Source organism: Leopardus geoffroyi, chromosome E1 (genome assembly GCF_018350155.1).
Source record: "Leopardus geoffroyi isolate Oge1 chromosome E1, O.geoffroyi_Oge1_pat1.0, whole genome shotgun sequence".
In the NCBI taxonomy this organism is placed as follows: Eukaryota; Metazoa; Chordata; class Mammalia; order Carnivora; family Felidae; genus Leopardus; species Leopardus geoffroyi.
In genome coordinates this window covers 56,765,444-56,791,443 of record NC_059330.1, presented here as the reverse complement: position 1 = coordinate 56,791,443, position 26,000 = coordinate 56,765,444, and the positions used below count along the sequence as shown (strand labels likewise).

Here is a 26,000-nt window from a genome sequence, read left to right as displayed (position 1 = left end):
GTAGGAGCGCCGGGCCCCTCCCCGACCCGGCTGCTGGGGGCCAGCCCTGCTCAGCACTGGGGGCAAAATCTGGTGCGCCCGGAAGCCCCTCCCCCCACACCATCTACCTGGCCCCTCTACCCCATCAGCTGGAACACCTGCCCGTGGCCCTGGGGGCCATCCCACCCCCTGCCTGCCCCCTTCCCGGCCGCCCTCCCTTTGTCCTAAAGCTCAGCCCCCATCCCCTCCTGGGCTGTGATGCCTGCCCTTCCCACAGCCAGCCCAGATGGGTTCACCCTCCCCTCTTAGGTGACACCTCCTCCAGGAAGCCGTCCCTGAGCCCCAGCCCCACTCCTGTCCCGGACCACTGTCCTGGGTGGCACCCTAGAGTTCCTCCAGGGTGAAACTGGCACCTGTGTCATCATTTCCGATCTGTCCCTCGTGTCTCCCAGGTTACAGGCCCCCTGGAGAACCGGGACCTGCCCGGCACAGTGCCCGGTATACAGTAGGTGCTCAGCAAGTAGCACCTCCAGCTCTGCCCGTATTCTGCCCAGAAGGTAGAACGTTCACGAAAAGGAACACAGGGGCATCTCCCGGTCAGGTGGAGCGAGGAGAATTTGTAAGGCTTCCTGCCCAGGCCAGGCACCTGGGAGCCTTTCCTGACCAAGCCCTCTCTGGTGACCCCGGCACACAGCCACCTTGGCTGGACGGGGCCGTGGGGATAGCCCATCCCAGACTCAGAGAGCAGCCTGTTTGGGCCTCCGACCTCGCTTCTCCCCAGTGTGTGTGCACGTGTGTGTATAAGATGCAAAGCGCATCTCATACGTGTGTGTGCGTATGTGTGTGTGTGTTGTGTGTACGTGGGGGCGTGGGCGCCACACCCGGCCCAGCCCGATCCCAACTTACGCCCTTTCCCTGCCCGCAGCTCCGGGTGCTGTGATCTGACAGCTCTGCCCGAGTGGGAACGGCCTCCCTGCCCCGTCACAGACGGGCAGCACCGGAAGCCCACTCAGGTCCACCGGGTGGGTCCTGCTTCCCGTAGACCCCACCTCGAAGGGCTGGAGGCCCATCCTGGGCCCTCTGCCTGGGGGGCATCCTCGACACTCAGGCTGAGGGGGGTGCCCAGGGAAACAGCAGCTGCTCCCCTTGAAACGAGTTCAGGCCTCCAGAAGGTTCTCGGGACGAGAGCCCACCCATCTGGTCTTGTCCCCAGTTCTCCCTGCAGCTGAGAGCACTATTCTTCATCCACGGGCGGTTCCAGAACCTGAGAGAATCCAGGTCCTATACCCCAGCCACCGGCAGCCTTTGCGGCCCCAAGCGGTGCACGGCCCGGCCCCCGACCTGCCCTCAGCCCTGGGGGCTGATGGTCACGATGGCCCCGGCAGCCGGCTCCTGCCCAGAGGTTCCCTGGACACCTCCAGGGTACAAGACCTCAAGCCCCGGCTAGAGATCGGGGCCCGGAGGAGAGAGTTCCCCTCCAAATGCCACTCGGCCTGCTCCACAGCAGCAGCCCCCCCACCCCGAGTCACCCCCGCTGCGCTTTGAAGCCCACATCACACGTAATTCGCATCAGCCAGCCGCGTCCCGCCTGCCATGAATCTCCACCAGAGGAGCCAGCCTGCCTGGAAATTACCCCCATTAGGCCTAATTACAGGTGCTCACGGTGTAATCCGTCTCGACAGGCTGGCAGGTGCTGGTCCTGCGCTGTAAGGAGAGCGGGAGGCGGGGGGGTGACAGGGGTCTCTCTCACCTCCTCCCCGTTCCTCACCTTTCTTCCCCCCTCTCCCTGTGAAAGGCCCTGGGACTTGCCTCACAAGCTGTGTCCCCTGAGGGTGGCCCTCATTGGTCCTCTCGGCTCCTGCCAGCTGTCCCCAGATCAGTTCTCCAAAATAGGATTGGGACACATACCCAGGCTGCTTGGCGAAAAGGCAGCTGCCAGGGCCACACCGGGTCCTTTAATACCAGATGCCAGGCCCAGGAACCTGCATTTTAAACACCTGCCCGGGCGATTCTTGGGTAAGGGGGTGTGAACCGCCCGGGGAGGCAGGCGGGGGTGGCGGGACCCCCGGAGGGGCTGAAGGCAGCAGGCGGGCAGGTTCGGGGGACCACCTGTCAGTCTCCGCTTGGCAGATCGGCAAAACCTTGGTTCCTTGACCCTTTTGTTATTGTGATTTTTTTAAATTAACTCATTCCCAGAATTAAACAGACGTTGGAGCAAAACAAAACAAAAAGGTCAAAAGAAAAAACAGTGAAAGGTAAGTTTTCCTCCCATCCCGGACACCCAGGCCCTTCCCCAGGGCAGCGTCCGTTACCGATTTCTTGTGTGTCCGACCGGAAAGAACCCACGAACGGAAGAGCACGTTCACTCACAGGCCCCCCCCCCGCCACAGCCCGGCTCTGTTCTGCGGACGGAACATATTTCCACGTGCTCGCTGAGCTTAGCAATGTCTCCTGCAGGCTGGGCCGGACCTGAGCCCTGGGGGTGGGCTTGCTGGTATGTCGTCTACCCCCTGACCTTGTCCCCTGGGTTAGAAGCCTTGGAGGACTGCTTTTCAAGGGGAGGGGAGGAGCGGGAGGAGGATGGGGGGTGGGGGGCCCTTCCCATGCCGCGCCCACCTGGAACGCAGAATGGGCCGCGTGTCACCGCTGGGGGCTGGGGTCGGTCAGTTTCCGGCTTTTCTCCTGCTTTGAGGCCGCCTGGGGAGCCCCTCGCCCACTACGACTGTCTCTGGCTGGCTCCGCCCTGCGAGGGTCCCCAGGGGCAGCCCTCATCCACCCAGCGATGGAGGTCACGCTGGGATGTGACCTACCCCATAGGTCCCCGCCAGCACTGACGGCCAGGGGCCAGCTGGGGTGACCTACTCTGTTAGACGCTGTCTCATTCTGTCACTCCAGGACGCTCCTTCCTGGGGTCACTTTCCAAATAACCGACTTGCGCCCCCGGGTCACCTCCTGGAGGAACCCGATCGAAGACGGTCCGTGGCCCGGAGGGACTCACAGCAGAGACTGCCTCAAGCTGACGCGGAAGAACGGAGTGGAGGGCGTCACCCCCTCACTGCTCAGGGAGGTTCCAGGGGCTCAGCCGCCTGGCAGGTCGAACTGCCCGTGTGTCCGTGACGACTACCGACGGGCGCGGGCCGTGACACAGCTGTGTTCTTCGGGGCAGCTACGTTCTACTAGACAAACATCGCCCCCAGACAGGAGGAGGGAAGGACGAGGGTGTGGTCAGTGGAAGAACAGAGCAGGCCAGGGAGGCGGCGATTTTCTGGGGGGCTTCTGATGAGGGGGGACAGAGGCTGTTCCGCGTGGGAGTGACTGGTGGTGAAAGGGGGGCGATTAAAAACAAGCCACGGGCGCCCGGGGGGCTCGGTCGGTTGAGCATCCAACGCTTGGTTTGCTCAGGTCATGATCTCACGGTTCGTGAGATCAAGCCCCGCATCGGGCTCAGCGCTGACAGCTGGAGCCTGCTTGGGATTCTCTCTCTCCCTCTCTCTCTGCCTCTCCCCTACCCGCCCCCCCCCTCAAAAAAAAAAAAATAATAATAAACTTAAAGAAAACGCGAGCCTGCCTCAGGGTCAGAACAACCAGGCGGGGGTCTGGGTCCAAAGCTAAGCCCGTAAGTCCCCCGGGGCTGGGGTGGAGGGTCTCTCCCTGCCGGTCTCTGCCCTTGAGTCTGGCAGTGTCCCCAGCTCCCCTGGGGCAGCAGTGTCCTCCTGGGACATGGCTGTCCTTGCAGAAGGAACCGGTGTTTCCTGTCACTCATTTGTGGTGGCCTCACCAAGACGAAGGCTCGCCAGGTTTCCGGGTTTGCCCCAGACCCAGAAGTTGACCCTGAGCAGCGCATCCCCTCCCCTCCCCTCCCCCGGGGGAGGGCACGCTCAATTAACATGGTGCTGGGCAAGGAGGGAGACAGGTCCAGAGGGATCATGGTGAGCAGAGTCGGACCCCTTTCCAAAATGAGGGAACCGGAAGAGCACAAGGGGCCGTCAACAGTCACCACTCCCACACACGTGCCCCCACACATGGCAATGCCCACACGCCTGCCGAAGGAAACCCGGAAAGTTCTCCCCCTTGCTACGCGAAGGGTGGCCCTGGGCCCGGCACCACCCCAGACCTGCTGAATCCCAACCCGCATTTTAACAAGACCCCCAGATGACCTGCCGGCACGTTTATAGTTTGAGGCACGTGGACAAAAGGCCACAGAGCCACACCAACAGCAGAGTTCAAAGACCCTCCAAGCGCTACTCCTGAGAAACATTCACTCAGCGCCTGACACGTGCAGGCAGTGCTCACAGGGCTCAGTCTCCGAAGGTGCTTAATAAATGATTCCGGATCCAGGGCTGCCATGTACAGTTGTGCAGGTTGCTCACAGCACAAAGGCTTTTTTTTTTTTTTTTTCCTCCCCCGCCAACTCGAGTTGGTAAGTGGGGACCACCCCACCCCTCATCACATTTCCCAGCCCAAGCTTACGAGTCTGAATTCACCAAGAGGGGCACCTTTTTCTAATTACGGCTAAGACCCGCAGTGGTGGCTGATGGCAGCCCTGACTGGATCTGAGCCTCACCTGGGTTCTCATGATGGCCTTGATGGCCGCTTCAAACTCCTCCGAGTTGTTGTAGTCGACGGTCCACACGTGGGGTTTGCCGATGAAGTTCTCTGCGTAGGGGTGCTGGGAGAACAGCTGGCGGGGCGGAGAGAGCAGCCATCTCCCCCTGTGCCTGCCTGGCCGGGCTGGGCTAAGGGGACGCCCCCCCCCCACAACTTGTCCCACGTGTCCTTTCACCCCAGGCCTGTCTCCCTCTTCCGGGTGATGCGGGGGCCCCGCGTCAGACCCTCCCCACTCACCTCTCTGGAGGTGGGCTTGCCTCGGAAAAACTCGTGGTTAAGGGAGCTGTGGGGCGGGCTAAAGCGGGCCTGTAGGAAGACGCAGCCGTTGGCGATGGCCTCCAGCGGGGCAGGGCCCTCGTAGGGGAAGCCGAACCCTATGAAGAGCTGAGGAAGCCAGGTGGCACAATGGTCAGGGAAGCCTGGGCACCGCAGCCCAGGGCCCCAGGGAGCCAGGGCGGGGGCATCCACAGGAGGCGGCCACGTGCCACGGCACACACTTCCCCCTCTCTAGGCCTCAGTTTCCCCATTCGGGAAGAGGAGGTGTGATTCGGTTATATCAAAGGCCTGTTCCTGCTGCGGCGGGCTAGGATTCTGGAGGGGAAAAGACAAGGGTGAGGGTCTCAAGCTTAGGAGGTTTCAGACCCACACCTACAGCTGAGCTTAAAGGACCTTTACCCACACATCCTAAAAACGATTCGCTCGGCACCTAACTTGCGCCAGGAGTGCTCACAGGGCTGGCCCCGCTGGAAGGCGATCAATAAATGATTCTGAACCCCGGGCTGCAGTGTAAGGTTGTTCAAGTTGCTGACTGCACAAAGCCACTCCTCCTCGCCCAGCCCACCCACAGACACACATATCCAGGGGGCCTGCGGGAAGAGCTATGGTTAGAGCAGGAGAGGACCCGAATGCTCGCTGGAGGCCCTCCAGCCTCAGCCGACCCCGATCCCTCAGGGCCCAGCACCAGAGTCAATGCCCATTGTACCCGCTGCCGCTCCAGGAATACGGTGCAGAACTTCCAGAAGCAGTCAGTCCGTGGAACTCCAGCCAGGGCATGCCCTCAGCCTGCCATGCCTTCAGCGGCTCTAACAGCAAGGCCTGGCCCAGGAGTCCACCGGGCTGCACCGGTACCGAGGGGGTAAGGACGGCGGGGGCCGGGGCTCACCTTGGCCTTGCGCAGCAGCTGCTGGAACTCAGGCTGTGGCAAGAGACCGTGGTTCTTCACGAAGGCCGGGACCTCGGGGGGCCGCTGGCTCTCATAGTACACAGTGCCGTGGATCTCCATGTACTTGTTCAGGACGCCCAGAAACTTGTCCTTCCCCTGGAAGAGGAGGGTTTGACATGGGAACCTCGCCCCAAATGCGGAAGGCAGAGCCGTCCAAAGAGACACCCCTGGTCTGGAAGCCAGAAACTGCGGAGCCGACAGCCAGCTGCCTGACCTCGGGCAAGGCCCCTCCCCTCCCTGGTCCTCATTTTCTTCATCTGTGAGTTGCAGAACTTGCACTAGACCAGAGAGGCTGCAGGGCTATTTTTAGCCACGGAAGTGTTTCCTTTGCAAGGAAACCGTATAGGGACTCCCATTTAAATACACCCAAATGAAGCCGCTTCGCCTCCCCGGAACCCCTGATGACCTCTAGGAACATCTGAGGAGCTGTGGGGCCAAGGTCATCTCATCCCATCGTCCATCCATCCACGTAGCACATTTTTATGGAGCACTTGCTATGTGTTGGCACTGAGCTCAGGCAGGGCCTTCGTCCTCCAGGAGGACACCTGTGAGTGAACGCCCGCAAACTAGCAAAGGCTCAGCCCCTCCAGACGCGAGTCCCAGCTCCAGGCTCTGCTTTCGATGTGGAGACAGGCCCAGCCTGGGGGGAGGGGGACAACAGGAAGCAGGGCACAGAGGAGGCGATAACAGCTCAGCCACCAGGCACCCTTCGGACCCCATGGCCGGGGGCCCTGAGCCGGGAGGCATGGGCAGCATAGGATGTCATCAGGAGTTAAGATTGGGATCTGCCCCGGGTTGTACTTCTTGGGGGCTTCTGAGACTCACAGAAGGGAGGAAAGGAGAAGCTGAGAAGAGAGGAACTTCGCGATCATAGAGAAGGCCGGGCCAGGGAGGGGTTTTGTTCAGGGAGGGCAGGTCCTCAGCAGGCCAACAGGCCAGAAAAAAGAAGGCAGGTTGTCTCTGTCCCGCTGGCTAGCCATGAGGTCAGACAGCAAGGAGCTTCAGCCCAGGTTTTGTCTTGTGAACCGCGGCTCTTGAAGAACGTTATCAACGGACATCAAGATAATGAACAGTTTGCGTCTTGAGACTCCAAAAACTGCACTCCTCTCCGGGTAATGGTGTAGTAGGCGAAGCATATCAGCCCTGCCTCTGAGAACGACCAGGAAAGATGTGGACATACAAAACCTTGTGCGAAGGTGATGAAAATCTAACAAAGCGTGAAGAATTACAAGGCCACGATCTGAGAGAAAAGGGCAGGAGACTGTTGAGGTCGCTGCTGAGACCAGGGTTCCCCCACAGGGGCACCTGCTGATTCCAGAGTCAGCAGCAAGGAGGCTTGAGCAGAGCTTCTGGTCACCTTGCAGAGCGGGGGGACAAGTCAGAGTTTGGGGTCTGCTGAGTTGGGCGGCGGTGGGGGGTGGGGGGCTGATGGAAACTCCACCCTTCGGGTTGGAATTCTGAGGAATTACACGCTGGTAGAAAGGGTGGGCCGGAGCTAGAGCAGCCCCTACGGGAGCTGAATCTGTTTTAAATAGTCTCGATCACTCTCACCGATCTGAGATTGCTGGGGCCCCAGCCACAAGCCAAGAGTGTCTGGAAGAAGACGGCATCATCCTTGACCTCGAGTTATTTCTACAATTTTTTTATATTCATTTTCCAGAATGAAGGAGGAGGAGGAGGAAGAGGAGGAGGAGGAGGAGGAGGAGAAAGAAGGAGGATGAGGGGGGAGGAGGAGGAGGAGGAGAAAGAAGGAGGAGGAGGGGGAAGGAGGAGGAGGAGGAGGAGGAGAAAGAAGGGGGAGGAGGGGGAAGGAGGAGGAGGAGGGGGAAGGAGGAGGAGGAGGGGGAAGGAGGAGGAGGAGGGGGAAGGAGGAGGAGGAGGGGGAAGGAGGAGGAGAAGGAGGAGGAGGGGGAAGGAGGAGGAGGAGGAGGAGGAGAAAGAAGGAGGAGGAGGGGGAAGGAGGAGGAGGAGGGGGAAGGAGGAGGAGAAGGAGGAGGAGGGGGAAGGAGGAGGAGGAGGAGGAGGAGAAAGAAGGAGGAGGAGGGGGAAGGAGGAGGAGGAGAAGGAGGAGGAGGGGGAAGGAGGAGGAGGAGGAGGAGGAGGAGAAAGAAGGAGGAGAAGGGGGAAGGAGGAGGAGGGGGAAGGAGGAGGAGGAGGAGGAGGAGAAAGAAGGAGGAGAAGGGGGAAGGAGGAGGAGGGGGAAGGAGGAGGAGGGGGAAGGAGGAGGAGGAGGAGGAGGAGAAAGAAGGAGGAGGAGGGGGAAGGAGGAGGAGGAGGGGGAAGGAGGAGGAGGAGGAGGAGGAGAAAGAAGGGGGAGGAGGGGGAAGGAGGAGGAGGAGGGGGAAGGAGGAGGAGGAGGGGGAGGAGAAAGAAGGAGGAGAAGGGGGAAGGAGGAGGAGGGGGGGAAGGAGGAGGAGGAGGAGGAGGAGAAAGAAGGAGGAGAAGGGGGAAGGAGGAGGAGGGGGAAGGAGGAGGAGGAGGAGGAGGAGAAAGAAGGAGGAGAAGGGGGAAGGAGGAGGAGGGGGAAGGAGGAGGAGGGGGAAGGAGGAGGAGGAGGAGGAGGAGGAGGAGAAAGAAGGAGGAGGAGGGGGAAGGAGGAGGAGGAGGGGGAAGGAGGAGGAGGAGGAGGAGGAGAAAGAAGGGGGAGGAGGGGGAAGGAGGAGGAGGAGGGGGAAGGAGGAGGAGGAGGGGGAAGGAGGAGGAGGGGGAAGGAGGAGGAGGAGGAGGAGAAAGAAGGGGGAGGAGGGGGAAGGAGGAGGAGGGGGGAAGGAGGAGGAGGAGGAGAAAGAAGGGGGAGGAGGGGGAAGGAGGAGGAGGGGGAAGGAGGAGGAGGAGGAGAAAGAAGGAGGAGGAGGAGGAGGAGGAGGAGGAGGAGGAGAAAGAAGGAGGAGAAAGAAGGAGGAGGAGGGGGAAGGAGGAGGAGGAGGAGGAGGAGAAAGAAGGAGGAGGAGAAAGAAGGAGGAGGAGGAGGAGAAGGAGGAGGAGGAGAAGGACCACCACAGCACTACCACCACCAATGAAATCCCAGTCAAAACCCCAGCAGGCTTAGAAGAAACAACTTGACAAGAGAAGAAAGCGGGCAGACTTACATTACCTGATTTCAAGACTTATTGTAAAAGTACACTAGTTAAGGCCGTGTGCTATTGGCGTCAAGATAGATCAATGGGATAGAACAGAGAGTACAGAAATAGACCCGCACGCACATGGCCAATTGATTTTTGGCAAAGGCACAAAGACATTTCAGGGGAGGAAGGATCGTGTCTTCAGCCAATGGTCACGGAACGTTGCGCATCCACGTGCGAAAGAAGAAAACGAATTAGAAGTTTAATCTGCCCTTCGCATCATACACAAAAGTTAATTCACGATGGATCATAGACTTAAATGTAAAACCTAAAACTATCAAACACAGGGGAAGACCCCTTGTGACCTTGGGTTAGGCAAAGATTTCTTAGATACGACACCAGAAGCACAAGCCATAAAACGCTGGACTTTGTTAAGATAAAGAACTTTGCCCTCTGGAGAAGGAAGACAAGCCTCAGACAGAAAATATTTGCCAAGCACGTATTTGCTATGGGACCGCTATTCAGAACATGTAAAGAACTTTAACAACTCAATGATAAAACAAACAACCCAATTCTTTAAATGGACTGACTTTGAAAAGACCCCCAAAAAGATACAGGGAGGACAAATAGGGCCGTAAAAAATATCTTCGCCATCATCAGACGTAGGGGACTACAAGCGGAAACCATACGATACCATTGCACATCAGTCAGAATGGCTCAGATGGAAAAGACCGGCCATGGAAGTATTGACGAATTTGCAAAGGAACCAGAGCTCTCACACGTTGCCGGTAGAATCGTTAAAATAGTACGACCACTGCTCCCCACGGCTCCGAAAACGTTCAACGTAGTTCTACTGTTACGATTCAGCCAATTCACGCCCAGGGAATCTACCCAAGGGAAATGAAAGCATATGTCCGTACAGATGTTCGTACGTGGATGTTCATAACAGCTCTGCTTGTAACGGCCAAATACTGAAAACGACCCCAACGTCCACTAACAGGTGAACACACGCAAAATATGGGCTGGGTACCTCCATACAATGGAACACTATTCAGCCATAAAGAGGAATCAGCTATTGATACGTGTGATAACACGGATGAATCTTGACATAATTATACTCGGTGAGAAAACCCAGACCAAAAAATGAGCATATACCAGAGGGGTCCATTTATATCAAATCATAGAAAGTGATATCACCACTAACCTGTGGTGACAGAAAGCAACTCACGGGCTGTCTGGCAGGGAGGAGGGGACAGGCAGAAGGAAGGGAATGTGGGTGACAGAGGCACTATCCTGATTGTGGCGATGGTTTCACACGTATATACACGTATGTCAAGACTATCCATTTGAAACGTGTGGTGGACTGCACGCCCAGGCTCAGTAAAGCCTGTTAAAGATAGATTTAATTTTTTTTTTTTACTGTTTATTTATTTTTGAGAGAGAGAGAGAGACAGTGAAAACGGGTGAGGGGCAGAGAGAGGAGGGAGACACAGAATCGGAAGCAGGCTCCAGGCTCCGAGCTGTCAGCACAAAGCCCGATGCAGGACTCGAACTCATAGACTGAGATCATGACCTGAGCCGAAGTCAGACACTCCACCGACTGGGCCACCCAGGCATCCCAAAAATAGATTTTTAAAGAAAAATATTAAACACCTTGATTTTTAGAAGAATCGGGTGCATGACAATATGATCAAAACCCAAGAGAAACAGACAATAAAAAGAGACCCATAGAAGCTCTAGAAGCTGGAGTTACCAGATACAGACCTCAAGATAAGTCTGCTGAATGTAGTCAAGGAAATAGAAGACGAGGTTTGAAACCAAATGGAAATATTAGAAGTGAGAAATATAGCAGCTGAAATTAGGAACTCAATGGATGGATTTCACCGCAGATTGGACCCAGCTGAAGAGAGAATTCGTTTAGTGAAAGAACAGAAGGAAACATCCAGAAGGAAGCACACTGCAAGGGTGGCGATTACAGAAAGGAAAGTAAGAGACAAAGAGGCTATGCTGGAGTCTAATGTATGTGGAAATAGAGACCCAGAAGCAAAGGGGGGAGAGAGAGAGAGAGAGAGAGAGAGAGAGGCAGAAGCAATACTTAGATAACTAACTGAAAATCTTCCAAGACGAATGACAGATCAAACCACAAATTCAAGAGCTCTATAAACACCATGTAGGAAAAATCAAGAGAAAGCCACAACGAGGCACACCATAGTAAGTCTACTGGAAACCAAACACACAGAGGTCGTAAAAGTGAGCAAAGAAGGACAACAGTTTACCTTTATTCCTTTTTAATGTTTATTTATTTTTGAGAAAGAGAGAGAGAGAGACAGTGCGAGCAGGGGAGGGGCAGAGAGAGACGGAGACACAGAATCCGAAGCAGGCTCCAGGCTCCGAGCTGTCAGCACAGAGCCCAACGTGGGGCCTGAACTCAAGAGCTGTGAGATCACGACCTGAACCGAAGTTGGACGCTCAACCGACTGAGCCACCCAGGCACCCCCTTTCTTTTTTTTTAATTTTTAAATAAATTGTATATTTTTTAAATGTTTATTTAGTTTTGAGACAGAGACAGAGTGTGAACAGGGGAGGGGCAGAGAGAGAGGGAGATGCAGAATCTGAAGCAGGCTCCAGGCTCTGAGCTGTCAGCACAGAACCCGACGCGGGGCTCGAACCTACGAACCGTGAGATCATGACCTGAGCCAAAGTCAGATGCTTAACCGACTGAGCCACCCAGGCGCCCATGACAGATTATCATTAAAGGAATGGCAAGGCTCACAGAAAGGACAGAAGCCAGAAGACAGTATTTTCGTAATGCTGAAAGAAAATAACCACCAAGCTAGAATTCTGTACACAGCGAACATATCCTCTAGGAATAAGGGTGAAGTAAAGGCATTTTCAGGGAATTTAAATAAGAGCACCTACGTTGGGGGGATGTAATTAAACACTTTAATGTTCTTTTATTATCTAATAAAAGGTAAAGGTACTGACTGACACTAGACTGTGATAAGTCAAGGATGCATGTTATCATCTTTACAGCAGGCACTACAAGACTAGGAGAGAGTATGAGTCAGCTAAGAGGGCGTGAGTTTCAAAACACAGATCGGTGTAAAAGAAGACAAGAAATGAGAGGGGAAAGAACGTGGAACAGGAAAGAAAAAGAAATAGAAGTCAGCTAGTGAAATGGTAGATCCAAAGCCAAATATATCAGAAATCACACTAAATATAAAAGGACTACGTCTCGTAAAACTAAATATGCTCACAGAAGGAGAAGCAAACCATGAATGTAAAGTGTAGAGAGAATGTCTCTACACCCCCATCAATTTCCTCATTCTGTCGCAGGAGGCAGCTGTTAGAACGGTTTCTTGTGTACCTTTTCAGATCTTTGATGCACTCAAAGCATAGTTACATTTTCCTTGAAACACATGCACAAACGGTTCATGTTATATATACTGTTCAGCAGCCTTTTTTCACCCATACACACACATATTTATGTATGTATGCACGTGTATACGCATGTATGTGTCGTGAATGTGCATTATGTATGTGTGTATAATGCGTGTGTGTGTTACGCATGTGTGTGTGCACGCATGCATGTAAACTTTATTTTTAAAAAATTTTAAGTATTTTTGAGAGAGAGAGACACACAGAGTGTGAGTGGGGGAGGGGCAGAGAGAGAGGGAGACACAGAATCTGAAGCAGGCTCCAGGCTCCGAGCTGTCAGCACAGAGCCCGACACGGGGCTCGAACCCACCAACGATGAGATCATGACCTGAGCTCAAGTCGGACGCTTAACTGACTGAGCCACCCAGGCGCCACATGCATATAAATTTTCAGTTTCGCAAAACAAGATGTACTCTTGGGGCACCTGGCTGGCTCAGTTGATAGAGCATGTGACTCTTGATCTCGGGGTCATGTGTTCAAGCCCCATGTTGGGTGTGGAGATTTTTTTTTTTTCAAATCTAGTCTTTTTTTTTTTTTTTTTTTTAATTTACATCCAAGTTAGTTAGCATATAGTGCAGCAATGAATTCAGGAGTAGATTCCTTAATGCCCTTTAGCCATTTAGCCCATCCCCCTGCTCCCACAACCTTGCCAGTAACCCTCTGTTCTCCATATTTAAGAGTCTCTAATGTTTTGTCCCCCTCCTTGTTTTTATATTATTTTTGCTTCCCTTCCCTTGTGTTCATCTGTTCTGTGTCTTAAAGTCCTCATATGAGTGAAGTCATATGATATTTGCCTTTCTCTGACTAATTTCGCTTAACATAATACCCTCTAGTTCCATCCACGTAGTTGCAAATGGCAAGATTTCATTCTTTTTGATGGCCGAGTAATACTCCATTGTATATATATACACCACACCTTTATCCATTCATCCATCGGCGGACATTTGGGCTCTTGCCATACTTTGGCTCTTGTCGATAGCACTGCTATAAACATGGGGGTGCATGTGCCCCTTCAAAACAGCACACCTGTATCCCGTGGATAAATGCCTAGTAGCGCAATTGCTGGGTCATAGGGTAGTTCAATTTTTAGTTTTTTGAGGAACCTCCATACTGTTTTCCAGAGTGGCTGCACCAGCTTGCATTCCCATCAGCAGTGCAAAAGAGATCCTCTCTCTCCGCATCCTCGCCAACATCTGTTGTTGCCTGAATTGTTAATGTTAGGCATTCTGACAGGTGTGAGGTGGTATCTCATTGTGGTTTTGATTTGTATTTCCCTGATGATGAGTGATGTTGAGCATCTTTTCATGTGTCGGTTGGCCATCTGGATGTCTTCTTTGGAGAAGTGTCTGTTCACGTCTTTTGCCCATTTCTTCACTGGATTCTTTGTGTTTTTGGTGTTGAGTTTGATAAGCTCTTTAGAGATTTTGGATACCAACCCTTTATCTGATATGTCGTTTGCAACTATCTTCTCCCATTCCGTTGGTTGCCTTTTAGTTTTGCTGATGATTTCCTTCACTGTGCAGTAGCTTTTTATTTAGACGAGGTCCCAAAAGTTCATTTTTGCTTTTGTTTCCCTTGCCTCTGGAGATGTGTTGAGTGAGAAGCTGCTGCAGTCGAGGTCAAAGAGGTTTTTGCCTGCTTTCTCCTCGAGGATTTTGATGGCTTCCTGTCTTACGTTAGGGCTTTCATCCATTTTGAGTTTATTTTTGTGTGTGGTGTAAGAAAGTGGTCCAGGTTCATTTTTCTGCATGTCGCTGTCCAGTTTCCCAGCACCACTTGCTGAAGAGACTGTCTTTATTCCATTGGATATCCTTTCCTGTTTTGTCAAAGATCAGTTCGCCATACGTTTGTGGGTCCAATTCTGGTTTCTCTATTCTGTTCCATTGATCTGAGTGTCTGTTTTTGTCCCAGGATGTGGAGATTATTTAAAAAATAAAATCTTGGGGTGCCTGGGTGGCGCAGTCGGTTAAGCGTCCGACTTCAGCCAGGTCACGATCTCGCGGTCCGTGAGTTCGAGCCCCGCGTCGGGCTCTGGGCTGATGGCTCAGAGCCTGGAGCCTGTTTCTGATTCTGTGTCTCCCTCTCTCTCTGCCCCTCCCCCGTTCATGCTCTGTCTCTCTCTGTCCCAAAAATAAATAAACGTTGAAAAAAAAATTAAAAAAAAAATAATAAAATCTTAAGGGGCACCTGGGTGGCTCAGTCAGTTTAGCATCCGACTTAGACTCAGGTCATGATCTCACGGTTCATGGGTTCAAGCCCCATGTCCAGCTCTGCACTGACAGCTCAGAGCCTGAAGCCTGCTTCGAATTCTGTGTCTCCCACTCTGTCTGCCCCTCCCCCACTCACACTCTCTGTCTCTGTCTCTCTCCCTCTCAAAAAAAAAAAGAAAAAAACATAAAAAATTCTAAGCAAATAAAATAAAAAAATAAAATCCTAAAACTACATTTCCTCTTAATACATAAAGGTCCTCTGATATTCCTTTATTCTACAGTTTCTGTGATCCTATTTCATTTTTAAAGGCGATTTGAGACTCTCTAAGTTAGAAAAAGACAGATACGGCATGACCTCCCTTATATGTGGAATCTAAAAGAGGGGAGCTCATAGAAATGGTGGCCGCTGGGGGCTGGGGGTGCAAAAGCGGGGAGAGGCTGGTCAAAGGAACAAGCTTTCAGTTGGAGGACACGCGAGTTCGGGGACCTAATGAACAGCGTGGAGACTGTGGTTAATAATACTGTAGGGTGCACTTGCCATTTGCTGAGAGAACAGATCTTAAGTGCTCTTACCACACGCACACACGCACACACGCACACACACACAGATGACTATGTGGGGTAAAGGTGTGTTAATCAGCTTGATCGTGGCGTTCCTTTCGCAATACATGTGTATATCAAGCCATCGTGTTGTACATCCTAAGAACCACACAATTTTCCCTTGTCAATTATTCCTCAGGAAAGCCGAGCAGAAAAACTCCAGAGCTCTGGGCTAACTTCGCCATTTATCCATGGGTCCCAACCTGCCGTCTGAAAAGGCCCCCAGACGGGGCTTCTGATAACTGGCCTGTTTCCTCCAGCGGCAAGGGCAGGCCTACCTTCTGCCCCTCTTCCACCCACCCCAGCCCTACTCCTGCTCCCTGGGCTACACGCTCTCACAAAATAGCACCCAGGTCTGAGCCACAAGCCCTGTTTTCTGGGCACCCAGATAAGATGGGCCTCTGGCACAAAATTCACCCAAGGCCTCGCCCTGATCCCGGCTGCTGCTCCCGTGAGGAGGTGAGGGCCTCAGTCTCCCCCGTCCCGCACTCCTGTGCCACCTGTCCTCCTGAACCCTGGGTGGCGACTGTCCCAGGATGCTCCTTTCATGCTGTTCATCAAGCCACCTCCGGCTTCCCCCAGCCACAGAGACCAGAGCAAAGATGTCTTTTTTGGGAGGCAGCTTCTTTGAGGTCCCTTGCAGAACAGCGTCGCTCCCGGCTATCACAGAGACGCCTGAGCTACAGATAAAGCCTTTCTCTTCCCAGACTTCATAACCTCTCATCTCTTGGCGCAGCTCTTTGGCAGTGTTGTTCTGGAAGAAGCAGATGCGGCCGGTGCTACCCCCGGCCTGAGCGCCCCGTGGCAGCTTGCTCATTCGGCATCACATGAGAATGACCTCCATCCCTCCCCCTACAACCTGTGGGGTCGGGGTGGGGTGGGGGGGACTCGAGAGCACCCCCCCCCCGCCAGGGGATGCCCTATTGAAAACAGAGAGGAACAGGAGGAGAGACTATGGCAAGCGGTCACCGTACCTGGAGCTGCCTCGTTGCCAGGAGGGCACAGAGAAAAGAGGAGAGAGAACAGGTCAGTGAGCAGTGAGCACATGACCTCCCACACAGGTACCGCTTCCCCGGGGACCCAGCCGGAAGATGGGGCTCTAATCCTTAGCCTCTCCTGCCTTCTGCACTCCTGCCTCCCACCCCGCAGCGCCCCCAAGTCAAGCCTAAGCCCCCTTGCCGGGCTAGTGTTTATCGTTCTGTTCCTAGGGAGGGTGGCGGGTCAAGGCACAGTCCTTGATAAAGGACATCTGAGAGCGTTGCACAGCAGGGGCCAAGGGGGGCAGGTTAGCAGCCCCTAGGCTGGGTATTTTCAGTGGCAATTAGGGACCTCTCTTTTCTGACCCATCAGTGGGGGACAGTTCTACATCCAGAGCTGGGGGGTGGGAGCTCTGGAGGGGGGGGGCGTTCTCACCTTCCAGATACTCGCCTCCTTGCCATACACCACAGCCATGTTGCTGGCCTTGCCGCCTCTGATGAGCTGCTTCTCCGTCTCGTTGAGCTCCTCGGACACGAAGCCCATGAAGGAGTTGTCCGGGGTGTGAGCTGTGGCCAGACCACGGGGTCAGGAAGCGGCTTGCCACACAGCCACGGACGCGCCCCGGGTCTACCTGCACTGGCCCCATCAGAGGGGGCCCCGTTAGACAGGGATGGGGACAGGGGGCTGGTGGAGGAGGGGCAGAGTACCCATCAGTGTCCTGGCCCCGGGCCTCTCCCTCCCCAGAGCGGAGCCGTGAGCAGAGGGACCCCTGGGAGGTCCCCTTGCTCATTTGCAGGCAGGCACAGTCAGGACGCTGTCCTGGTCAGAGTCCTCCCTCCCAGGTTTGCTCAGGAACCGAGGCTTTGGCTCCTCCCCTTTTCTCTCATTGGCGACACCCATCAGCAGAGCCGGTACCTGGTGGGATGTCCCACATGGCCTCCATCACTGCCGCCCTGGCCCGGGTACCATTCTCTGTCCTGGGCCACTGTGACGGCTGCCTACCCCCATTTCCGCCATTCTCTTGGCACTGCCTTTCAATTTTAGGTCCTGAGCAATCCTTTCAAATTTAGGTCAGACCAGGTCCGTCTGCACAAAACCCTGCGGTGGCCCCAACAGCCAAAGTCCCTACAACGGTCTCCAGGGTCTGCCCCCGTGCCCCCCTCGGCAGGATCTCTCACTACCTCCTGGGACCCTGCCCGGTGTGGTCCCTCCCTCCGTGCATGCTTTGCCTACAAGACCCTGCCGAGAGGTCCCTCCTGGCCCTGGTCACTCTCTGTCCCTTATCCTGCACTTGCTGACCCAAACATGATATTATACATCAAATGGATCGTTTATCGGTGTCCGAATGTAAGCCCCGTGAGGGCAGGGGCTCTGCTCGGCTCACCTCGCTGTCCCCGGCACCTGGGAGGGGGAGCCTGGCGCGCTGGCTCATGAGTGCGTGGGCACATCCTGACTTCCCCCACCTCCAAGTTTTTTGTCCCAGCTGTTTCCTCTGCCTGGAGCGCCTTCTTCCCCTGACGTGGATGAGAAAATGCTCTCCGGCCTCAGGGCCCCACTCATATGGCACCTCCTCCTCTGGGCTCCGGTGCCCCTCTCTTTGCGGCCCCGCCCCCGTGGTTCTGCCTCTGCTACGGTACAGCCCACACTCTGACCTGCTCCCTTGTCCCCAGAACCCAGCGCACCGGGGCAGGGAATGTACTTCAGCCTCTCTGGCTGTTCCACGGTCGTGCTACTTAGCTCTGTCTGCCTCAGCACCCGTGCCACGGATTCCCAAGGCACAGGGTCCCTCCCATCGTGTTCAGGACCTTGGACAGAACATTTGTTGAGCCCAATGACATCCACTCCGCCTTCCGGGGTGGGAGGGGCTGCGGCGAGCAGGTTGGCAGAGACCACGCGTCCTCGATTTCCCAGAACAGCCCTGGCGCCAAAGATGCCATTTCTTCATCCCGCGAGCGTGTTTTCACATTTTAGCATTTCTGACACGGAGCTGTATACTTCGATCCAATGTGTCGATTTCACATACTATTTCTACCCACAAACCGTCACAATCAATGTCTGGAGCATCGTAGAAGGAAAGGTTTCCTGCCTAAGTGCCCCCAGAAAGCTCGTGGATTCTTGGGTCTGAAACTCCAGCTGTAAGGAAGGGCCTTTGCTGACCCCAGGACAAAATGATCTTTCTTCTAGAGCTTCCGGAGCATAAGGAGGGGCCCCAGAAGCCTGGAGTTATTTCTGTGATGGTCAGGATGCGGGCAGCTCTCCTGTTTGAGGAGGTTCCACCCAGATTGGGAAGCGGGGGGGGGGGGGGGGCCAGGAGGACAGACCAGACCCTGTCTCCCCAGTTTGCCCGCCCAGCCCCATCTCCCTCCCTCTGGCCCCACCTGCTTCCCCCCACCGACACCCCAGGCCTCTCTCCTGATTGCCATTTCCTCCCTACTCACCCAGCTGAAGAATCCCTCATTCTACCAACCCTGCCCAGTTAGCAAACTAGTGGGACAGGGAAGTGTCCAATCAATTAGAGTAACAGAGACCAAGAGCCAAGAGCTCGTGGGGGCAGGGGCAAGGGTGAGCCCAGAGAGGCAGCCACCCTGGGGACACCGCCTGGCTAGATGCGGAAATGAGTCTGCTCATGAATTCTGCCCTGGACCCGCAAACTCTCTCTTCCTTTTTTGTTCTGTTTCTTTTTTTTTGTTTTGTTTTGTTTTTTAATCTTTTTTTCAACGTTTATTCATTTTTGGGACAGAGAGAGACAGAGCATGAACGGGGGAGGGGCAGAGAGAGAGGGAGACACAGAATCGGAAACAGGCTCCAGGCTCTGAGCCATCAGCCCAGAGCCTGACGCGGGGCTCAAACTCACGGACCGCGAGATCGTGACCTGGCTGAAGTCGGACGCCTAACCGACTGCGCCACCCAGGCACCCCTGTTCTGTTTCTTTAATGTATTCACTCAATTAACATTTTCCGAGGACCTCGATAGGCTCCAGGGAGATAAATCAGTCAGTGCCCCCCCTTCTGAGCGGTTCATAATCTATCAGGGAGAGATCAGTGTACGAGCAAGTAACTCTAATATACTTCAATAAACGCTTTTGTAGAAATGGATTTAAAAGTTATAAAAACAGGGGCGCCTGGGTGGCTCAGTCAGTCAGGTGTCCGACTTTGGCTCAGGTCACGACCTCACAGTTTGAGTTCAAGCCCCGCGTCAGGCTCTTGGAGCTTGGAGCCTGGAGCCTGCTTCAGATTCTGTGTCTCCCTCTCTCTCTAATCCTCCCCTGCTCGTGCTCTGTCTCTGTCTCTCGAAAATCCATAATAAAACGTTACAAAAAATTTTTTAACTAATAAAATAAGTTATAAATACAGGTGAATATATTGCACCCACATAAGATGAATGAAATCAGTGGAAGTGATAATAAATAAAGGAGGCATTTGAGTTGGGGTTTTAGAGGATGAGTAGGAGTTCTCCAGGTTTGGAACTCCACATCCAGCGGGCCCCACCCCACATAAACCCTCCATTTTTTCAGTGTAGACTATTGCAGAAGCCTCTTAACCCACATCCTGCTTCCCCCTCTCCTCTACCACTGCCCCTTACCACTATCCCCACCTCCTTTCCCTCCAGAGTCTGGTCCCCACAGAGCCATGTGGCCTCAGACCTCCGGGCCTCAGTTTCCTCCTCTGGGCTCCAAGGAACCATCCCACCTTCCCAACCTTCTGGGATCCAATCAAGCCATCACCTATGTGCCGAGAAATTGCATCTGCCACTAATGTGTCCTAGAACCTGGAGATGAAGACAAAAAAGGACCCTAAGCGCCCCAAAGAGGCGCATTAATTTGACAGACGAAATAAATGGCGGGTACTTTACTTCTACACAAGTTCCTGGGACGCTGCTCAGAACCTAGTTTGCTCTGAATTTAGATACAGCCTAACAAAGGTGCTTATCTGGCTTTCCAACCCAGAGCCTTCAAAGAGCCACAAATTAGCTGTGCAAGACGCTGCTGGAGGCGGCTACACTGACAACAATTAAATGTGACAGCTGATAGCTGCCCAATGAGGAGAAAAAGCACCACATCAAACAGTGACAGCAGAAGGGGCCACTTAGCAAGGGGACCCAGCTCCGCACACCTCTGCCAACCCCGAAGGGCAGGCTCGTGCGCGCCAGAGCCAGAGAGAATTGACCCTTCGTTGTCAAGAAAAGATTAAATTATCTTCACCACGCTGCAGGTAAGAGGGCAGGTCAGCGTGTGTATATATTTTAGAGTCTCATTAAAAATAGCTCTAAGGCTTAGCTCTAACTGCACTCCTTGCCTGGCACCCACTGTCAGAGGGTTTCCACAGGGACCCCAGCCCCCAGGGTTACTTCCCATTATCCCCAATGCTGGAGACTACTGGAACCTTCCAGAACCTTCCAGAGCCTTCCACTTCTTTCCACATCTGCCTTCACTTCATCTGGTCCTTCCACTTAGAAGAGTCTGCCTGTCCTGCCCCTTCGCCACCCCCTAGAGCTCCCCAGTGCACTTTTGGCCTCTCTTTCTACAAGGTCACTGAATCCTCGTTGTTCTGGAATGTGTGCTCAGCATCTCTCTGAGAGCAGCCTGTGATTCTGGAGGCAAAGGCCACTTCCTCCGTGTTGGAAAGGTCACCACGTTTCTCCCAAGCCAGGCTGGAAGCCCCCACCCCCGCCCTTCCCTCCAGGCTGCTCCCTCCAGGCTGCCTGCTCCCCAGACACCACAAGACATTTCCTGTCTGGGTCACACATTTGCTGAAGGGGGAACAAGGCTTTCCTGGGGCAGGCAGGTGCCTGGGCCTGCCCTGCTCCCACACTGGCCCGGGGAAGGAAAGCCAGGGAGGAATAGGGGACCCTGCTCCTCCCATGCACCCCTGAGAGCCACAAGGAGGCCCCAACTGCCCCTGACCGCCCCCCCGCCACCACCACATCCTGTGCCCGGGACACTCACGGAACATGGTCATGAACTGCTTGGGGTTGAGGTTCCAGTAGCCCCAGTTGGTCCGGTATCCGTGCAACGTGGCGTATTCCTCATGGTTGTATGCGGGTTCTGTCCCGAAGGTGTCAATGACCCGGATTCGGCATCTGCTCCCCGCCCCGGGGGTGGGGGGGGTGGGTACCAGGAACCAGGGTCAGTCACCTCCTGAGTCTCCCTGGGCTGGGTTGCCCCAGCAGGGGCACTGTAACCAGCCAGTGGCCGGGTGCTACTGCAACTGTGGTCAGAGCTTGGGCTCAGACACTACCTAGCTGTGTGACCCCAGGCAAGTGCCTTAACCTCTCTGGGTGAGCTCCACCATCGGTCAAGTGAGGATAACAAAAGCCCACCTGTCCCAGGGTTGTGTGAACCATAGACCACTCAGTCAGGAACTGTTCGTTATTTCAGCTGCCCCAAGGGAGCCTAGTGGCGGGGTGGGGGGGGGGGGGGGTCCTGCCTGGTTGGGGGGGGGTCACCTGTAGGATTTGCACTTTCCTGAGCAGGGAGCAGCAGTCATTCAAGTACACAGCCCCCCTGCTCAGGAGCCTGACACCCCCAGGATGCGCCTGGCCTGCCTGGGCTGCGATGCAGAGGGCAGGGCCCGGGGGGACCAGCCACTACCATTATCCCCAATGTTGGAGCCTACTGGAACCTTCCAGAACCGTCCAGTTCTTTCCACATCTGGGGAAGGCAATGCCAGCTTGGCCACTTCAGGTACACCTCCCAGCCGGGCGGAGGCTCTGTCTCGGCCCCAAAACCTCCCCCTCTGTCCGTCCCACCCCTGGGCGTGGGCACCGGAAGGAAACTGCTGAGACTCAGACACCCCTCCAGGAAGCTCCCTCACCCGCTTCCTTCCCGGTGACCCAGAATTGTCCACAAACTGCTGAGGTCGGCACTATTCCCCCAGAGGAGGGGCCGGGGGTGGGAGGCAGCGGCACCGAGCGCATGAAGAACACGCATTAATAATAAAAGCAATAACAGTGCCTGTCACTTTTTTTTCCCTAATAAAATCATGCGGGACAGTCAATGGGACTGGAGCAAATGTAATAAATAGCAGGGCTCTCGGTGCTAAATTAAACCCAGTATCCCGCTGGCTGCAGAGACGGGAGCCGGAGCGATGGCATTGGCCTTCGCCCAAACCCAGGGGAGTGGGGTGGAGGGAGGGCGGAGGAGGGGGTGCTGAGCCCCCACAAGCCGAGGTCGTGGCCCCCCTGGAGTGTGCCACTCCATCCACTCCTCCCCGCGATTCCCCTGCCCACCCCATCCAGGTCACCTTTGAGCCCCGCCCCCAGGCTGCCCTGCAGCAGAGGGGCAGTGAAGGGAGCCCCCCACTCCGAGTATTAATTGAGGAAGCAGGGGGGCGGGGCAGAGCTCCTCCAAGAAGGCCAGTGGTGGGGGAGGGGAGACAGAGGCAGGGCAAGGCTTCCCCCGACCGACCGCGACCGACCGCGTGGTCCAGGGGCAAGGCAGTCCCCCCACCCTGGGGCCAATGTCGGCACCACCCGCCGGAGCTCGCTCACCTGTACCTCTTGAAGGATAATCCCATATGCTGCTTCATCTGCTGCAGGCCGTGGTAGTCGGTGTAGATGAGGTCAAAAGGCAGGGGCATGGTGAGCGGGCAGTTCCCCCGGCCTGGCGGCACCCCTAAGTTACTGAGAGAAGAGCCCCTCAGAGCCTGAGCCCCAAGAGGGGCCCACAGGCAGCAGACCCCCACCTTCCCAACCAGCCTCGAGTCTGGGGCACCTGGAGCCCCCCCAGTTCTTACAGCCCAGGATAAACACGGGGGGGGGGCACCGTAAAGGAAAGCGAGGCTGGCACATGAGCGCTGGCAGACTTGGAAAGGAAGTGAACAGGGTGGCCATGTCCAGTCGTGTAAGTTTTCCACCGCCCAAGAGACTTCAACGAGAGGAAACAGGACTGAGATCCAGCCCGGGCTAGCTTGCCAGGCTGTGCCCCTCACCTGGGCTGCTTGCCACTCGGAAGGGGCACCTTTTGTTGATTTGCACAACTGTGCTCCCCGCAGGCCTGCGCCCGCCCAGAGGGGGCACCTGTATCTAGCGTTCACAAATCGCCATCAATGCCCACTATGGTCCTCAAGGTGTCTTCCGTGTTTGAAGCAGAAGGCCCTGCCTCAGAAGATAGAATTCAGCTCTGCTGACTGGCTCCTGGCCCACAGAGATGCCCAGCCCTGCCCCCTCAGGGTCACCCAGCCTGCTAGATCATTTACACAGAAGCTTTCCTCTGGTGACCCAGTGCCAGAGCCTTTGGGTCATGTCACTGGAGCCCGGAGGACACGGCCACAGCCGCCCGTGTAAAATCTTGGCATTGGACTTCCCTGCCCACCACGCAGGAGCCCCGGCTCAGCCTGAACACCCACCCCCCTGCAGGGCACAAGGAGGCATTTAGATCGCTCATTCAGTAAGTCTGTACTGAGCCCCTGAGCCAAGCCTGGCGTGGAAAAGCCCCCTTTTCTGTGGGGACCCCACAGCAGCCACCCACCTCCCCTGGAGTCCCACCTCCCTTGGATGCGTGGTCCAGGAGACCTCCCAGCGAGCCCCTTCAGCAATCCATATGAAGAGCAGACTCAGGCAGGGTAGGGGAGCAGCTTTGACAAGGTCACGGCTCATCGATGGCAAAAGGCCACGACTGATGAGCTCTCTGGGCACATCTCGGGCTCCTAGAGCCAATTCAAGCCAGGTGGAAAAGTACCAGCCTGGACGTCTTTGCGTTCTCTTTGCTCATGCTCTGCCGGCCACCATCAGAAGCTGGGGAGGGGGGCGCTGCGTACGTTGTCCCCTGCGCACACTGACAGAGGCTGCTCCTTTTCAATGCCGTTTATGGTAACTGATGACAAGGCCGTGATGGAAAGGTGTCAGGGGAGGCTGTGTGTGACGGGGATTGGGGACATCAGGGGTCAGCTGTGCCCTGCAGAAAAGGGCAGCAGGAGGCGGGGGGGGGTCTTTCCCTGTGCCTGCTCCCCACCAGCCGGTGCACCCCAGCCTCACCCAGCTTCCCCTGCTAAGCGTCGAGAGGAGAATGCAAAAATCGAACACCCAGTGTCTGTCTCATTTCTTATCTATATACTTAACAGTGGCCGAGGGTCCCCTCCCCGACTCGACCAGCTCCCGTGTGACTCCCCTCTCCAACTGGACCACCACACGGGACTCTCAAACCCAGGACTTCTAAGGCAGGGCAGCCTTCGTCAGCTTTTGCCGTTGTTGTTGAAATAACCCAGAATGAGCACAGACCGCAGGGGTCTGGAGCCATCACAGGAAACGGCTCCCACAGCCTGGAGACTTCATGAAATATTTGGTGGTATTTTTACGTGGGGAGCAGATTTTCGCCTTCTACTCCCCAGGATACCTCTGTCGTTTCCTTTCAAGCACGGGCTTTCTCTCGCCCTCTGCCCCCCCCTGCCCTCCCCCCCAAAAAAACTCCTCCAGTAAAACTGATGCCCCAGAAAGAAGCATCATTTTTGTGCCGGGCTGCAGCAGCTACCTAGAGAGAGACACCACCTCCCTCCCCCGATTCCCTGCACTCAATGGGGAGCCACGGACAGAAGGACAAAACAACGAACCCCCTATCCCTTCCTTGCAGAATCTACCAGGAAGCGGGGGGGCTTCTCCTCCCACAGGAATCGGGGCCTGGGAAAATCAATTAACAACCCTAAAGTACAAACTGTAGGTGGGTCCGGTCGCTGCTACGGGCACCGTAAGAGGATTACTTCCCCACGTTACATTTGTGGTTGGTTTCTAGGCAACGTGTCCCTCTGTGGCCACACGTGGTGCCAACAAAGTCATGGGGGCTTCCTTTGGTTGCCCGAACCCCGACCACAGCCGTGGCCCCTGCCCCAAACACCACGGCCGCCGAGAGGCCAGCTGAGCCACACACAGCTCTCCCCTGGGAGAATGGCTCCGCGCTGACGTTCTAAGGCACGAGCCCTCATCATCTTTGTCCCTTGACGGGGCTGACATTTTGAACAAGGAACCATTCTGCACGGTTGCAGCTTATTAATTCATTTAAATCCTTTCATCTGGGCAGCTACCCTAGGAGATCAGACTCATTCTTCTCCTGCTCCCCTCTTTCTAGGCTAGGAAAACAGAGAGGTTTAGTAATTTAGCCAGGGTTGCACAGCCAGGAGGCTGTGAAGCTGGGATTGGGACCCAGGCAGTGGGGCTCCAGAGCCCTCCCCCTCCCCACTCCCACCCACTAAGCTCTCCCGTGTCTCCAGCATGGTGGCGGATGGTCGGACCACAAAGACATCCCCGAAACCCGAGCCCCGGCTGCCAGCAGAGATTGGGCTCCAGTCCCAGTTCTGTTGCTAACCTCGGGGGAGTCATAAGCCTCTAGGAATTTCGTTTTCCTCCTCGGGAAAAGACAAATAAAAATGCCTCCCTCCCAGGGTTCCTGGTAGGATCAACCGAGGCGCGGTGAGTGAGCGTTCTGCTACGTATCGTTTCTTCTTGTCAGCATCTGCCTTCTGCACTTGTGGGTCCGGCAACTCCTTCCTGAACCGCACGCAGCCCCGTCGCTCAAGGCCCGTCATTTCTCACCTCGCATCTTGAGGTCATCTCCTCTCTGCTCAGTGTCCCTCCAGTCTTGTCTCTTTCCTACAGAGATCTTTCCACACTGTAAACCCGGTTCCAATCCCTCCCAGAAGACTTCTCGCTTCCCGGCCCTTGCGTCCTCCTCCTCCAGGAAGTCTTCCTCGGATGCCGCGCCCCCGTGCTCCCCCACCCCTTGGTTCAATCCCCGCCACTCTGCACTGTCCTGAGTCACCTCCTTCCAACCGGGCCCGTGAGGATAGGCCCAGGCATCTTTGAAAGCCCAGAGCTGGGACAGCATCTGGCCCGATAAGCCCCTGCTGTGTTCAGGAAGGAATAAACAAACCAATGAATCCGGTGAACCGTTAGGCTGAAAATTTGGCCAAGGAA

At 55.3% G+C, this 26,000-nt stretch overlaps 1 protein-coding gene and 1 long non-coding RNA gene across 2 annotated transcripts in view; one reads left to right on the top strand and one right to left on the bottom strand.

The window, feature by feature from the left end:
- Positions 1-26,000, bottom strand: part of MGAT5B (alpha-1,6-mannosylglycoprotein 6-beta-N-acetylglucosaminyltransferase B) — a 72,690-nt gene that overhangs the window by 3,467 nt on the left and 43,223 nt on the right. The window contains 7 exon segments of the mRNA XM_045489742.1: positions 4,544-4,660; positions 4,825-4,971; positions 5,750-5,905; positions 16,094-16,099; positions 16,533-16,663; positions 21,043-21,176; positions 22,587-22,718. Coding sequence (XP_045345698.1) covers positions 4,544-4,660; positions 4,825-4,971; positions 5,750-5,905; positions 16,094-16,099; positions 16,533-16,663; positions 21,043-21,176; positions 22,587-22,718 — 823 coding nt within the window.
- On the top strand, positions 893-2,317 carry LOC123604066. Its single transcript, XR_006715200.1, has 3 exons — positions 893-992; positions 1,193-1,995; positions 2,176-2,317. It is a non-coding gene; the product is annotated as an uncharacterized LOC123604066 (long non-coding RNA).